The 15,000-nt window shown below is 46.4% G+C and overlaps 1 protein-coding gene across 8 annotated transcripts in view; it reads right to left on the bottom strand.

Moving 5' to 3' along the window:
* dclk1b (doublecortin-like kinase 1b) overlaps positions 1-15,000 on the bottom strand; it is a 74,578-nt gene that overhangs the window by 5,468 nt on the left and 54,110 nt on the right. For 6 of the 8 annotated variants that reach the window (XM_061216889.1, XM_061216890.1, XM_061216891.1 and 3 more), the window contains exons 7-15: positions 12,944-13,038; positions 7,795-7,882; positions 7,217-7,386; positions 6,575-6,694; positions 5,207-5,353; positions 3,130-3,263; positions 2,526-2,603; positions 1,539-1,635; positions 373-453 (exon numbers count right to left, since the gene is read on the bottom strand). In XM_061216889.1, coding sequence (XP_061072873.1) covers positions 373-453; positions 1,539-1,635; positions 2,526-2,603; positions 3,130-3,263; positions 5,207-5,353; positions 6,575-6,694; positions 7,217-7,386; positions 7,795-7,882; positions 12,944-13,038 — 1,010 coding nt within the window. Of the gene's footprint in view, positions 1-372; positions 454-1,538; positions 1,636-2,525; positions 2,604-3,129; positions 3,264-5,206; positions 5,354-6,574; positions 6,695-7,216; positions 7,387-7,794; positions 7,883-12,943; positions 13,039-14,018; positions 14,182-15,000 lie in introns of those variants that run through there. The other 2 variants (XM_061216896.1, XM_061216895.1) reach the window with 2 other exon arrangements.

Below are 15,000 nucleotides of genomic sequence, written 5' to 3'. Positions count from 1 at the left end.
ACGCTCCATTATTCGGCTGAGCAGCCAGGAGGAGTGAGGCACTTTTTTTTTCTTTTTTTTTAACAAATAGCTGATCTAATAATTAACTTTAGTTTTGTACATTGTACCAGTTGACATTTATTCTAAAACAGTATTGCCCAGTCGTGTGCTGAGGAGGACCGAGAGCATCAGGTTTGCATTCCAATCAATCCCTACACCTGCTGATTTCACCAATCAGTGCCCTCCTCTCTGGTTGAGGGTGCGTTGATTAGTGAAATCAGCAGGTGAAGTGATTGGTTGGACTGAAAACCTCCACGGCACGTGATTGGGCAGCACTGTTGTAGAACTGTCCTCTTTAGAAGGAGTGTTTGAGCAGCAGTGCGCTGCACTCACGTTGACCCAGGGATGGTCCAGCACTTGGAGAGCAGAGTATCTCTGATCCACATCCACCTGCAGCATCGATGTGATGAGCTCCTGCAGAGGGGAGACAAACACACACACTCAGAATACAGAATACACACACACACACACACACACACACTCAGAATACAGAACACACACACACACACACACACACACACACACACACACACACAGAATACAGAACACACACACACACACACACTCAGAATACAGAACACACACACACACACACACACACTCAGAATACAGAACACACACACACACACACACACACTCAGAGTACAGCATATACACACACACACACACACACTCACTCAGAATACAACATATACACACACACACACACACTCAGAATACAGCATACACAAACACACACACACACACACTCAGAATACAGAGCACACACATACACATACGCATACACACACACACACACATACACACACACATATACATATGCACACACTAAGATACAGAACACATATACACGTGCCCACATACACACACTGAGAATACAGAACACACACACACACACTTAAAATACAGAGCAGACACACACACACACTCACACACACACACACACACTCACACACTCAGAATACAGAACACACACACACACACTCAGAATACAGAACACACACACACACACACTCAGAATACAGAACACACACACACTCAGAATACAGCATATACACACACAGACACACACTCAGAATACAGCATACACATACACACACACACACACACACACACACTCAGAATACAGAGCACACACATACGCATACACACACACACACACATACATATACATATGCACACACTAAGATACAGAACACATATACACGTGCCCACATACACACACTGAGAATACAGAACACACACGCACACACACACTTAAAATACAGAGCAGACACATACACATGCGTGCACAGGCACACGCACACTCAGAAAACAGAACACAGAACAGAGAACACACACATATATGCATGTACACATGTTCATTCTTAGAACAGAACATGAGCAGTCTCCAAACAAGCCCTGATTCCAGGATTCTAGAGTGACTCATTTCTGACTACCATAATTCTGAGAAACACTCATTAACTCACAACCACTCACACATACACGCACATACAAACCTTAGCGGTGTCGGAAATATTGTCCCAGTACGGTAAAGGAAAATCAAGCTGTCCCATCAAAATCTGGTCAAAGAGTGCTTCCTGATCTTCACTGCTTCTGCCAAATAAATAAAACGATTCAAATGGATTCATAATTTATGAACACTTTCTATGATTACAGCATTAGATCTGTAAATAGTACGTCAGTGCTAATGATATGCTAGTCAAGAGGCTTTTGACGGGCACTCAACTCAAGTATCAAACAGGCTACAGAGACCTACAGTGGTGCCATTGGATATTTGCCCATACTGCAAGCACCTAAGTGGGGTACAATTATTATTATTTGAGCCATTTCTTAGATGAATGTCCTAGCTAAGAGAGCACAATAACCACTGAGGTATGGCAGGTTCAAACTTCAGACTCTATGAAAATTATAAATAATTAATGTTCAAGATATAGCCACTCAATTTGATTAGAGCATATAACTGATACTATCCTGAAAAGAAACAAAGAAATCAAACATCAGGAGTTGGCAAGTTTACATTTTAATAACCCCATTTTAATTTTAGCGAATGAGTTAAAGATGAATCTATCACTAAGTGGTAATGTGTGGGGGCTGTCAAAAAGCTGTCATAGAAGCCCCATCTGGAGACCACTCTGGAAATTTGCTCCAACTCCACTGGATATAGAAAACATCGGGGACTTGTTTGTGACAAAGTGTCAATGTTTCACTGTATTAGCTCCACAGAACTATATTAATAAACAAATAAATTAAATGAATCCAGCATATTTATCAAATAATCCACGTTTTTTTTTTTTTTGGACAGTGCATTTCACAGAAGGCTGTCACAATGAGTTTACAGAGCAGCAGAAGAGCAGACACCTGACCCAGAACGGCAGGCGTGTGAGGGGGGAGGAGTCTGAGGGGGAACCCTGCAGGGTCCACACTGCCTGGGTGAATGCAGCAGAAGGTAAACAGAGGGACAGGGTTAAAGGTCACGGACATACCCGCGGAAAGGAGGGAAGCCGCACAGGAGGATGTAGGTGATGACGCCGGCAGCCCAGATGTCCACCTTCAGCCCGTACCTGTGAGGAGAGTCAGAAGGGCGTCAACAGGAAGTTCATGTTTGGAAGTGAGCGTGGGGCCAAGGTGAATCTGAATCCTGGTAGGCCTCTAGACCACCTAAATGCCTTTTATACTGCTCCCCCAAATACATTTTTAAAATATCAAACAGACCTGGGTCAAATACGTAACTGCTTTGGATTCAAATTCATTTTCTATGCTTTACTGATCTTCTCTGGTGTATAGGAACCTCGCCTTGGTTGGCTCAATTGCACCAGGTCAGATCAATCGAGTACAGAAGAGTATTTGAATCCAAAAAAATTATGTATTTCACCCAGGTCTGATATCAAATCTAGGCTAATAGGTCCTCTGTCCTGCCTTCCAACCCACGACCCGTCTTCTAAATGCACTGAATGTTTTCTATTCGTTCCAATTTCCTCCACCATTGATAGCACGAAAATCTCAAGGTTCTTCTCTCAACAATGTGAACCCACACTCCATGACTTACAGGGTCTCCAACCCCACCAGAAGCCCACCCCCGTTACTCACCCAGTCTCGGCTATGATCTCTGGTGCTACATATGTGGGGGTCCCGCACACGTTGTACAGCGGGCCGTCCACAAGAGTGGCCAGCCCGAAATCTCCCAGCTTCAGGGACTTGCTCCCGTCTTGGTGCTCGTAAACCTGGAACCCAAAGCAAGACCCCCGAATGAGCAGGTCGATGAGCATGTTGAAGATGAGAATAATAGTGGAATAAAGGTGGCTGAATTGCACTGAGGCACACATATTAATGTTTTTATGTAATGTTCAGGGATGGTTATTGGCACATTATTGCATACGTTTACCAGATATGAGCAGTGCAGAGACGGGTTTAGATCAGAGCGTGCGGGAGCCTTTGAGAACAGACTAGATCACGTACGCCGGAGGGCTGGGTTATATAACGTATGTTCCACTGTGCCTTAAAAGGCTCTATTCGAGTAGGAAAGAGTGGAATTAATTTTTGGAAAACATGCTCCCAGCCACACGCTACCATCTCCAGTGCGAAGGGTACGGGGAGCATGACTACTGCTGTGAGAAGCTCTAATCAAAGTGTGCGAGCAGGATTCGACAGGCAAGGCGGGCATCCGAATGATTAAAATGGACTAATAGGAGAATCTGATTCCTGATGTAACAAGGGTTTTTTTGTGGATGTGACTCTTCAACTTGAGAAAATGAAGAACCTGCTGCGGTAAAAAACCCTGCTGGGGCGGGGTGGCTGTCATATTAAAAAGCCGCCCGGGGCGTTTGGCTTTATGTTAAGAAACGCACACGATGGCTGTTGAGGGAGCTCACTGAAGCTATGACTCACTCTCCTCCCCTCTCCTCTCCCCTCCTCTCCCCTCCTCTCCTCTCCCCTCGGTGCGGGTGAGATCACATCTCTGACTGAATTTAGCCAGGCTGGTTTCTCCTTCCCTCCTCTCCCCTCGGTGGGGGTAAGATCACATCTCTGACTGAATTTAGCGAGGCTGGTTGCTCCACTCTCTCCTCCTCCCCTCTCCCCTCTCCTCTCCCCTCGGTACGGGTGAGATCACATCTCTGACTGAATTTAGCGAGGCTGGTAGCTCCTTCGCCCCTCCTCCCCTCGGTACGGGTGAGATCGCATCTCTGACTGAATTTAGCGAGGCTGGTAGCTCCTTCGCCCCTCCTCCCCTCGGTATGGGTGAGATCGCATCTCTGACTGAATTTAGTGAGGCTGGTTGCTCCTTCCCTCCCCTCCCCTCTCAGTGCGGGTGAGATCACATCTCTGACTGAAATTAGCGAGGCTGGTTGCTCCGCTCTCTCCTCCTCCCCTCTCCCCTCTCCTCTCCCCTCAGTACGGGTGAGATCACATCTCTGACTGAATTTAGCGAGGCTGGTTGCTCCCCTCTCCCCTCCCCTCTCAGTGCGGGTGAGATCACATCTCTGACTGAATTCAGAAGCGGGCTGCGAGGCTCCTCCCGTGGCTCCGCTCGCTCGCTATCTCTGGCGCACATCTGGCTCTCGCACATCTGGCGGTTTCATAAGCGATGCGGTGGGCAGCGCTTCCGCATGACCTCCCACCAGCGCCGGTGCGCCGAGGCGCGCGCGTGAATCAGCGCCCAGAGAAGCTTCCGGCAGCGAGAGTTACGAGCGGGGACCACCGGGGTCTCCGGGAAAAAAGGAAAAGAAAAGGCCCAGCGAAATCAAATCTCAGAAAAGACCAATGAGTCAGAGGCTGGATGCCCGGCCGGATCTCAGCAGGGCCAGAACCCGACAGTGCTGCAGTCACTGACTCACCGGTTCTGTAGTGGAGGACCTCACTGGCCCATTCAGGACGGCTCACTTACCAGTGCTCTTATTCTGAGAAATATCCTACTGTCTCTTCGGCAAACACACGTACACAGGCACAAGCACACTTGCACATGCACACGCACGCACACGCACGCGCACACACACACACACACGCGCACACACACACGCACGCACACACACACGCACAGACACACACACAGAAACACACACACACACAAACACAGACACACACACACAGACAGACACAGACACAGACACAGACACAGACACAGACACACACACACACACACACACACACACACACACACTGCCCTCACCAGCAGGTTCTCTGGTTTGATGTCACGGTGTACGATGTTGAGGCTGTGCAGGTACTTGATGGCGCTGGCGAGATTATACAGCATGCCACTGGCATCACGCTCTGTGTACTTGCTGGTGGAAGTGATGGCATCAAAGAGGTCACCCCCCTTCAGGCACACAAACAAAGAAACACAATCAAACACTGCAGCAGGAGACTGGATGCAATCCAACAAAACAACCAACACCTTTACAGTATGCTTAAAATTCTGCCCAGCTAGCAGATTTATTCTGTTTTATTGAAATTAATTAAGTTTGATTGAGCCCATCGTTGGATGTCTGTTAATGTGTGTGCTCTTGTAAGTGCTTATTAACTACACAGCCCATAACAATTCTCTCAACAAAAAAGAGCTGTTCAAGCTGATTACACTTCAACATTTATGGTGATACAGGACAGGAGGTGCGCTAATCCAAAGCACTTATAAATATGACTGAGTGGTGCTATATTTTAAGTACAGCCTTTAGAGACCCATCAGAACTGAGCACTGTCAAACATTTTCACAATTCTATTCTAAAACACCATATTCTCAGACTCCTCGTTTTCATAAAAACGTTGCTCGTTCGAGAGGCTGTCAAAGGCCGAGAAATGTTGCATCTGGTCCGTTTTCTCGGCTCTGTGGCATTTATTAAAATCCCCCTACACAAAACAAGATGGAGCAGAGGCTCAGAAGAGAGACTATTCTCAAAAGCAGTTGGTCTTGTCTGAGGAGAAGTCACAATAAGGTTCCATGAATGGGCATTAACTACCGCAGTTGTTAAATTACTACTACTGACACGTTAATCTGTACAGCTCTGTCAATGTATCTGTGCATGAACAATTCATGTTAACAACTACATTAGGCTTGTCTCTGCCCATCTAGTGACGCAGACTGGAAACTCATCTCAAAACTTCAAATCGTAACTCGTTTCATCTAACACTGTCAAAGCATTTGCCGAACTGGCCAGTTTTTAACTACCGAGGCAATTCAAAATGGATGCCACGGCTCTTTGACTATTGACTTTTTAATTGATCCCTGGTCACTATGACTCAGTGGCGGGATAATTGTTATAGCTTTGCTTTACACGGAACATTTATCTCGGTAATGCGTCAAGCTATATAATATGAATGTGCGTAGATGTTCGTATTTTCGGATAAATAATAAAAATGGACGTAAGACTAAAAGCAAAAACACGGAACGAAAGGATTAGTCCGCGCACGCTGAGAGTGTGGGGTTTGGGCAAGACACAAGCTGAACGAGCACTAGCAGAGGGGAAACTCTATTAAAGGGGAAATCAGCGGAAGCATAACCACTCTGGTCCTCACTGGATCCAGCAGCCACAGGTAGCAGTACCTTGACCAGCTCCATGACCAGGTAGAGCTCGCCGTATGTGTCCATCTCCTCGATGAGCAGCACGATGTTGGGGTGCTTCACCCGCCTGAGGATGGACACCTCGTTCTGGATCATATGTTCCTGGAAGAGAATACAGCCTTGCCTTATCGCCATGTTTTAACCATGTTTTCCCTTGTTTTGACCCCCTCAATTTCTCACTTCAACTTGAAATGGCTTCGCCCAATGTATGCTGGGATAGGCTCCAGCCCCCCTGCGACCCTGTTCAGGATAAGCGGGTTAGGATAATTAATGAATGAATGAATGAACTTGAAATGGCCAATCACTAGTGCTGGGGGAGTCATGAACCTAATCAACCAATCAAACAGCTTGGGTCTCAAAGAAAAACTCTTACCCCATTGTCAATATTTTTGTCTTATTTTAGCAAAACAGTAATAGAAATAAGATTTTAAGTCTGAATATAAGACATAAATACTTGTTGAGATTAACTTATTTTCAGGTTTTTGCAGAGAAAACACAACAATTAGTTTAAAGTGGAGAGTCACCATTACCAATTACACCCATTGCCCCACGCCTCCTCCAAAAGCATCTTCACCCAACTGGTGAAGGGCAGCGCCCCTCCCAAAAAAACCAAGCAGGTCCTACCTTTCCTCTGCATTTCCCTTTGTTGATGATCTTCAGGGCGTACTCCCTCCCCGTGGACCTCTCCACACACTCGCGCACCACCGCAAAGTTCCCGTCCCCGATCGTCCGGCCCACTTTGTAGCGTTCTGCGATGGAGGCTGGCACCTGGGGGTACTCGTCCATCTGCTCCACTGCAGCGAGGGGTACGGTGACGGGTTAAACACCCAGGCCTATCCTTTTTCGGAAGACTATTCGGCATATGACCCAAACTTGTCCCTCATTCAAACTTGGCCATGGGCTAGATTCCTCAGAGTACATCAGTAAATTTATTTTTTTATTTATTTTATTTTTTTTGATCAAATCCTTGCATAGAAGTAAACCCAGTTTCAAAGTCCAATTCCTGAATAGCACACAACCACCTCTTAAACACAGTCTTTCAAACGGAGTGTTGATCAACACAAGTCAGACCACCTCATCTCCTCCAGGGACTGAGCTCAATTCCGTTTCCAATCCAGGAATTGGACTGAAATTCTGAAGTCAAAATGCCAACAGAAAATCATGGGAGTATTTCACTTTAGTTAGCAAATTGAGTCCTGTACCTTCACTTCCTGCTCCATCTCCTTCATCCATGGAGCTGCAGACCTTGGTGGACGCCAGGGACAGTGAGGACCCACTGTGCTGGGAGCCCTAGGGGGGAGCAGGGGGACATAGTTTTACAGTGTTACAGTTGTTACAGGAGGGGTTAACTCGGCCACTACTCCCTCATCAATACAGAGGAACAGTCAAAGCCACATTAATCAGACCCCAGAGGGGACATTGTTCACCCGTCACGTCCACTGAAGGCTGTCACTCGGCATTTCAAAAAGCCCCGTTGCACTCCAGTGGCATATTTTCAAACCCTCTTTGAAACATTACACATCACAGGAAGTGTAAAAAGGGTCTTGCACAAGCGCACTCACAGCCGATTGCCATAACGTGGTAGACTGTCAGGGGCGAGCGGAGTGCACTGGAGTCTAGTCTCGCTACAGTTTCCGCCCGCGGCGGCCATCTTTAGACTCTTTTGAGTTTGAGTGTTGCACTGAGCAGAACAAATCTCCACAGAAAGCCTTGGCAGTTCCTCAACCTCAAGCACTGCTTGGGTATCAGAACGCGATGTGATCTCAACCTCCGAAAGGTGTCGAGAGGCTTGGAGAACAGCGAGAAGCCGCTCAAAATGAAAGCGTATGTGTCTGAGACGCCTTGGCTGACCAGCTTTTTTTAGTATTTACATAACACGGTTTGTTTATGCTACGGTTATGTCAAATGAAAAAAAAAAAAAAAAGAGTGTATAAACAACATTTTCTTTCTGTTAAATAGGAGAAGAAAAAAATACCGCCAGCCGTGGTAAATTAGGATGACTGGCACCTCCTGAAGTGTCGGTCTACTCAGCGGCGATACGCTCGCAGTTCTAAACCTCGCTCACCACTTAGGGAGGCACCGAGGTAATAAAACCTGTGTTTCTATGGTAACCATTTAAGCAAGAGGCACTAATAATACCTGCCTGGCACAGAGCAGACAGCATCAGGGCCTTGCCTGGAAATGCTTCAACCTACTTTCCCAAATAAGGGCACTGCTTCCTGTTTTCCTCAAAGCCGCTGTGCATGTGTACCGTTCTGTCGGTGAACCAGTGTGAGCATTCTGGATAATTGTGAAGGTTGAATTAGATTTGACCAACACAAATTAAGTGTGATAGGACTTCAATGCGATACACATTGATGTAAAACATACAAGTATTAATTCAAAATTGTGTATCATTTTATTTTATGTAGAAATTTTTGTGTAATGGGAAGGTCAGCCATCTTTTTTTTTAACAATCCCCCCTGGAGCAATGTGTGGTTAACCAGCTTCCGGGTGCCAGTCATATACCTTAGCCAGTAGACTACAGGCTGCTAATAACTGGTGAAGCAGCTCAGGCAAAATCTGTGAGAAACTCACCCCAGTAAAAATGCATAGGAATAATGTGAATAAATAAACATTGTTGTATTAAAAATCTTATTCCAATCCTGATCCCACTCATGAGCAAAGCTACCCTCTCATTGTCCGTATGTTCCTTTTCTATTTGAAGTGGGTGGAATGGAGGCTAAGCCTCTGATATGGTCTTGATCCGACTGGCCAAGACAGGGAAATCTCAGACCGCTGTTTGTGACCCAATTACACATGTTCCCTGGAAGTGGAGGGGCTGAGAGGGAGAGGGTTTTCATCTCTAACACCCCCCTCAGAGAAACAGCAGAATAACTCAATAAGACTTTTCGGAACTGCTCCTTGCATATTGCAATTGCATACATTTTGAAACCAAACATTCAAAGCCTCAATTCCAAGACTGCCAAAACTTTACTTGATCGCAGGGGAACAAAAATGTATGCATTTACATTTGGCCTTCACGTGGTTTTTGGATTCAGGCTGGTTGCTTAGATACGAACTGAGTAGGGCCCACATCATAGAAGGACAGGTCACAAAGCATGAGACAGGAATGATGCATTCGGGGGTCATAATCATGTCTTGTGCTCATACCGTACGCATGCCCAGCTAATTTCAGAAACCGGGGCACGCTCTTGACATGCAGTACATAAAAACGCTTCCGACAGCCGGCACGGCGAATGCAGCAGTCCGCAATGGCCATTGTTGGGTTCAGATTGACACGACCACTAGAAACAGTGACGTTAAATACAGCTGCACTCCCCCCTCCAATAGGAAACTATCCCCTCTCCGACTGCAACCCAACCCTGTCCATGAAGACTCAACAATTTCCAAGTTATCTCAAAGGCGTAATTATTTTTTCAATGCGAGTTGATTGACTTGAGCTCAGCGGTGGAAGCAGTGCTCTTTGCGGGGTCTATTGCTTCCCGTGGCTTGTATTCGGCGAACACAAAGCCCCGCAGTTCACAGAAGGGAGCCCTCATTTAGACACCAAAGGCACTGACATTTCACAGACGGGAACTATTCCTATTTCGGGTGGTAGGAAATTAGACTGTGAAATCCGCTATTCTTCAGAGGGCCGCTGGAGGTGTCACGCCGACCCGGTGTTGTGCAAGGTCGTGTCACATAGGGAGCAGCAGCTTTTCAACAGTCGCACAAAAAAGCGGAGAAATATAAATTGCGGGCAAACTGAATTTAATCAAACAAAGCTTTGAATGCGGTTACTGCCCCGTATTTAAGCAGGGTTACCTGGGGGGGGGGGGTGAATGGACAGCCAGACGAAGTTTACAAAAGCTCAGCTTTGGGCAGCGACATTTTCACAACTCAAATCGCGCACAAAGAGACTATTCTGAATACTTCAGAGCTGGAGTTATCTGACTATTCTAAAATCTCCATTAAAAAAATAAAATAAAATACATTGGTTCAATGGGGATTGTGCATTCCCAGCACAACAACAAAGATCTGCCTGTTCTTTGTTTATATCTAACATTATCAACACTATCCTCTGTCCATTTCCTTTTACTTGAGACTCCTTTACTGAGATAAAGGACATTTTAATTAAAAATTCATTGCACAATAATGTTGTCCATTCCATACCATTCTACTGATGTCAAATTAATTTCTAACCACAATAAATAAAAAATGAAAATCAAACAAGAAATAAGAAGTTGTCCGCGGCATTACTGAATAATTAAAGCAGGGAAGGACTGCCGTGCTGACACAATGGAGATACTCAAAGATAGGTCATGGTTAGGTTCACGGTTCCCACGGGCTACGTCATGACTAAGACGCATCTTACTGGAGTACTGGTCTTATGCTTTATGAATACATAATAAACTCCATTATAGCAAACCTCACCACATGCAACTGACAAAGATAACCTAAAACTGCAGAACAAGGTTTACTGGAAATGTTCACTCAAGGTTTAGGGGAAAGGTTGTAGAGAAACGACACTGATTCAAAGACGTTAGACGCCTAGGTTATTTTTCATTTTTGAGAGGGGGAAATAATTTTGGGGAACACAGAAGAACACAGCCAGTCTACATTCACGGAACAAGTTACACTGGAGTTCTGCAAGGTCTTCACCACTAGTCACTGTAACATCTAAGACATGGAAGACTAACTCAGTAACTCAGGCAGAAATACAATCTGACAAATGCACAGCACAATAATAGTGTATGAGTTTGGGAGAGGAGCCATGTCCTAATTTCAGTGCTCGGTCTGCGGTACACTGGAGATGGAGCATCTCATCACCTCTGACAGAAACGGGAGGGAAGAAACAGATCAAAACTTAATAATTCATTTATTCTTTTCCCCAGAATATAAATGGGGTTAAGATGGGACCTACCCACACACACACACTCTCCCTCTGGCTCACAAACACATACGCATGTACACACACTCACAGGCACACACACTCTCTCCCTCTCTCTCACACATACATAGGCACGCACAGACACACTCACACACACTCATACATGCACGCACACACACACCGATGATTCACAGCTCTACACTAACTGGAGCGCAGGAGCTGAACTGAACCCCTGGCTCTGACTGATGAAAGCCTACCGTGCTGGGTATATGCATTACCAGGGGACTGCGGATGAGCCAGTGGGGACGGAATATATGGGATATAGGGCCAGGACGCGTGATTAAAGCGAGCTAAGCCCGGATAAAGCCCTCAGCTCCGACCAGAAAGAGAGAGAGAGAGCCAAGTAGCACAGCACAGCCGAACAGGGGGTCTTGCGGCTGCAGGCTGTTCCGCGGTTGCTAGGTTACTTTCCAGTCAGAGTGGAGTAGAATTCTTCAGCACTACTTCATAGAGCCATGCAAGTGGATGACAGCCGGGCGATGACTGCAGACCTCCCCCCCCCCCCCCGCCCATCCCCACCCAAACAAACCTCCTCTGAACACCAATCAACACAGGAAGTCGAGAGTTATCACATGACCACAGGCAACATTGAGCACGGAATGTCTGAGTGAATCTGCTAGCTTCTCAACATCGCCCGGCAACACGGAGTCAGACTAATCAGAAGATTCCTAACGTTAAACGCAAAGATACTGCCTGATAGGGTTTGTGTTTTAATGGCTTTCCGTAGCTTTTGGTCTTTTTTCAAACGAGGTGTCAACATGAATGAAGCCAGGCACTACACTATAGCCCTGGCCATCATTTTCAAAGCATTACTTATTGACTGGAGCCTATCTCTACCATACTAGGTTGCCAGACACTAACTGTCGACACTTTGATATATAAACACTAATCGAATGTGTATATGTCCCATGTGTCTGATATAGAAGCAGTATTGGCACAATAGTGAAAAAATATTCACATCCAGATAATACAAACGCCCCCATATTGCTCTTTCTCCTAACAGTTAATGTGAGAAATTCAACACGGATCTGTCTGAGTAAGCTGACTATGACTCCAAGAGAATCCCGGATTTGATTCCTGGTGTACTAAATGGAACGAACACACGGCACAGCTGAAGGACAGGATTATTTAGGAAGATCATTTTCGGGAAAAACTCATGCAGAGCAATGTTGCCTCAAATCAGAACAGCTTGGAGATTACTTGGTCTTAATGTGACAGTTGTAAGGATTTGAAATAAAGTCCAAATGAAACATTTTAGTGAGGAGGGCTAACGTGTTCCTTGATCCAAAGCAAAATGTTTTTTTTTTCAAGATTAGTGGCCTAAAGTAACATCAAAATATTTTGAAATGACTGTAATTTGACATGGTGTACGGAGGCTTGAGTAAAGTGTTAAGGGGATTGTGGGAGACGGCTCTTACCCGGCGTCTTCTGAGACTTCCTGGACTGGTGGGGGAGGGGCTGGGGGACTTCCCTGACCGAGGAGTGGACAGCTGACTGCCCGCATTCCCGTTTACTAAAACCACAGAGTGAGAGAGAGAGAGAGAGAGAGAGAGAGAGAGAGAGAGAGAGAGAGAGAGAGAGAGAGAGAGAGAGAGAGAGAACACAATTCACTTGTCATGCAAATAAACTACATTTGAATCTTGAGAGAGAGAGAGTGAGAGTGAGAGAGAGAACACAATTTACTTGCCATGCAAATAAAGTACATTTGTATCTTGAGAGAGAGAGAGAGAGAGCGAGAGATAGAATATATAGAGATAATGAATGTGTTAAAGGAAGACGGAAACAGTATCATGAATGCCCTTGGTTGGTTGCAGCCCACACTATTGTGGTTGTGATAGTGACCCAAAAACAAACACAGTTCCGCACCGCCTACATCTTTTCAGCTCAAGACAGAGAACAAGTTGTGTGATGAAGTTATGCATATTACGCTTCTAACTTTCCCCCTTAGAATCTAAATCAAAAGCATCCTGAAGGCAGGCTTAGCAACATAGCTCATTGAACAACAGGCAGTCAGACAGACTCTACAAGAGAGATTTATTCGAATGGAACTTGAGGGTACGGCAGCAGTGAACCCCAAGGAAGACCACTGCTTTCCTCAAGATCTTACAAAACAGTGAACCCCAGAACACAAAGCACCTCAGCCACCCCATTTCACAAGCCATCGTTAACAATCAATCAACCAATTACAAAAACTAGATCCCCCCCTCACAGCTTAAGGGTAGATGAAAACAAATCACACACACAGACCAACAGCAGCACTGAAAACCCAGACTACTCAGAGCACCTTTTCTGAACTGCAACAGCTCCAAATAAATTCCTGGAGAGGAGAGAGGAGAGAGAGAAAAAAAAGAAAAGAAAAAAAGTTGTCTCCATCCCAGGTCATCAAAGCACTTAGAAAAATCCCCGTGGAGGAGGAAAAGCATTAAAGCATTCCTCAGGGTATCCAGGGGAGCTAGAGAGGGAGACAGGGATTGAGGACGGTCTAGCGCTTACCTTCTATGCACTGTAGCATGCTGGAGCTCCCTGCTGAAGGCTCTGCCTCGCTCTGACACAGAAAGCTGAATGAACAGCAGTGGAGTGGGCTGGCGGAGAGGAGTACGCGCTAGTGAGCGGTCATAGGCAGACTGGCCCCGCCCCCTGTGAGCGTCTGACGTGATCTCAGAGGCAGTGGGAGGTGCAGGCGCTACATCAAAGGTGTCAATTAAACCTGAGGAGACTGTGTAGGGTCTCCACACGCACCTCGCCAATACACATACACATGCACACACACAGACACCTCCCCAACACAGACACACACACACACACCTCCCCAACACAGACACACACACACACACACCTCCCCAACACAGACACACACACCTCCCGAACACACACACACACACCTCCCAAACACAGACAGACACAGACACACACACACACCTCCCAAACACAGACACACACACACACCTCCCGAACACAGACACACACACACACCTCCCGAACACAGACACGCGCACACACACACACACACACACACACACACCTCCTGAACACAGACACACACACACACACACACACACACACACACACCTCCCGAACACAGACACAGACACACACACACACACCTCCCGAACACAGACACACACACACACACACACACACACACACACCTCCCGAACACAGACACACACACACACCTCCCGAACACAGACACACACACACACACACACACACCTCCCGAACAGACACACACACACAAACACACACACCTCCCGAACACAGACACACACACACACCTCCCGAACAGACACGCGCACACACACAAACGCCTTCCCAATACACACACACATCATGTATGCACACAGACCTCCCCAATACATGTGCACACACACACTCACCCCCACACACAAGTGCATGAGCACGCACGCGTGCGCACGCACGCACGCACGCACGCACGCACGCACGCACGCACGCACGCACACACGCACACACACAC

The sequence above is a fragment of the Conger conger genome, chromosome 13 (genome assembly GCF_963514075.1).
Source record: "Conger conger chromosome 13, fConCon1.1, whole genome shotgun sequence".
NCBI lineage: Eukaryota > Metazoa > Chordata > Actinopteri > Anguilliformes > Congridae > Conger > Conger conger.
Note: the sequence above shows the minus strand (reverse complement) of the source record. Positions and strands in the feature narration are given on the sequence as shown.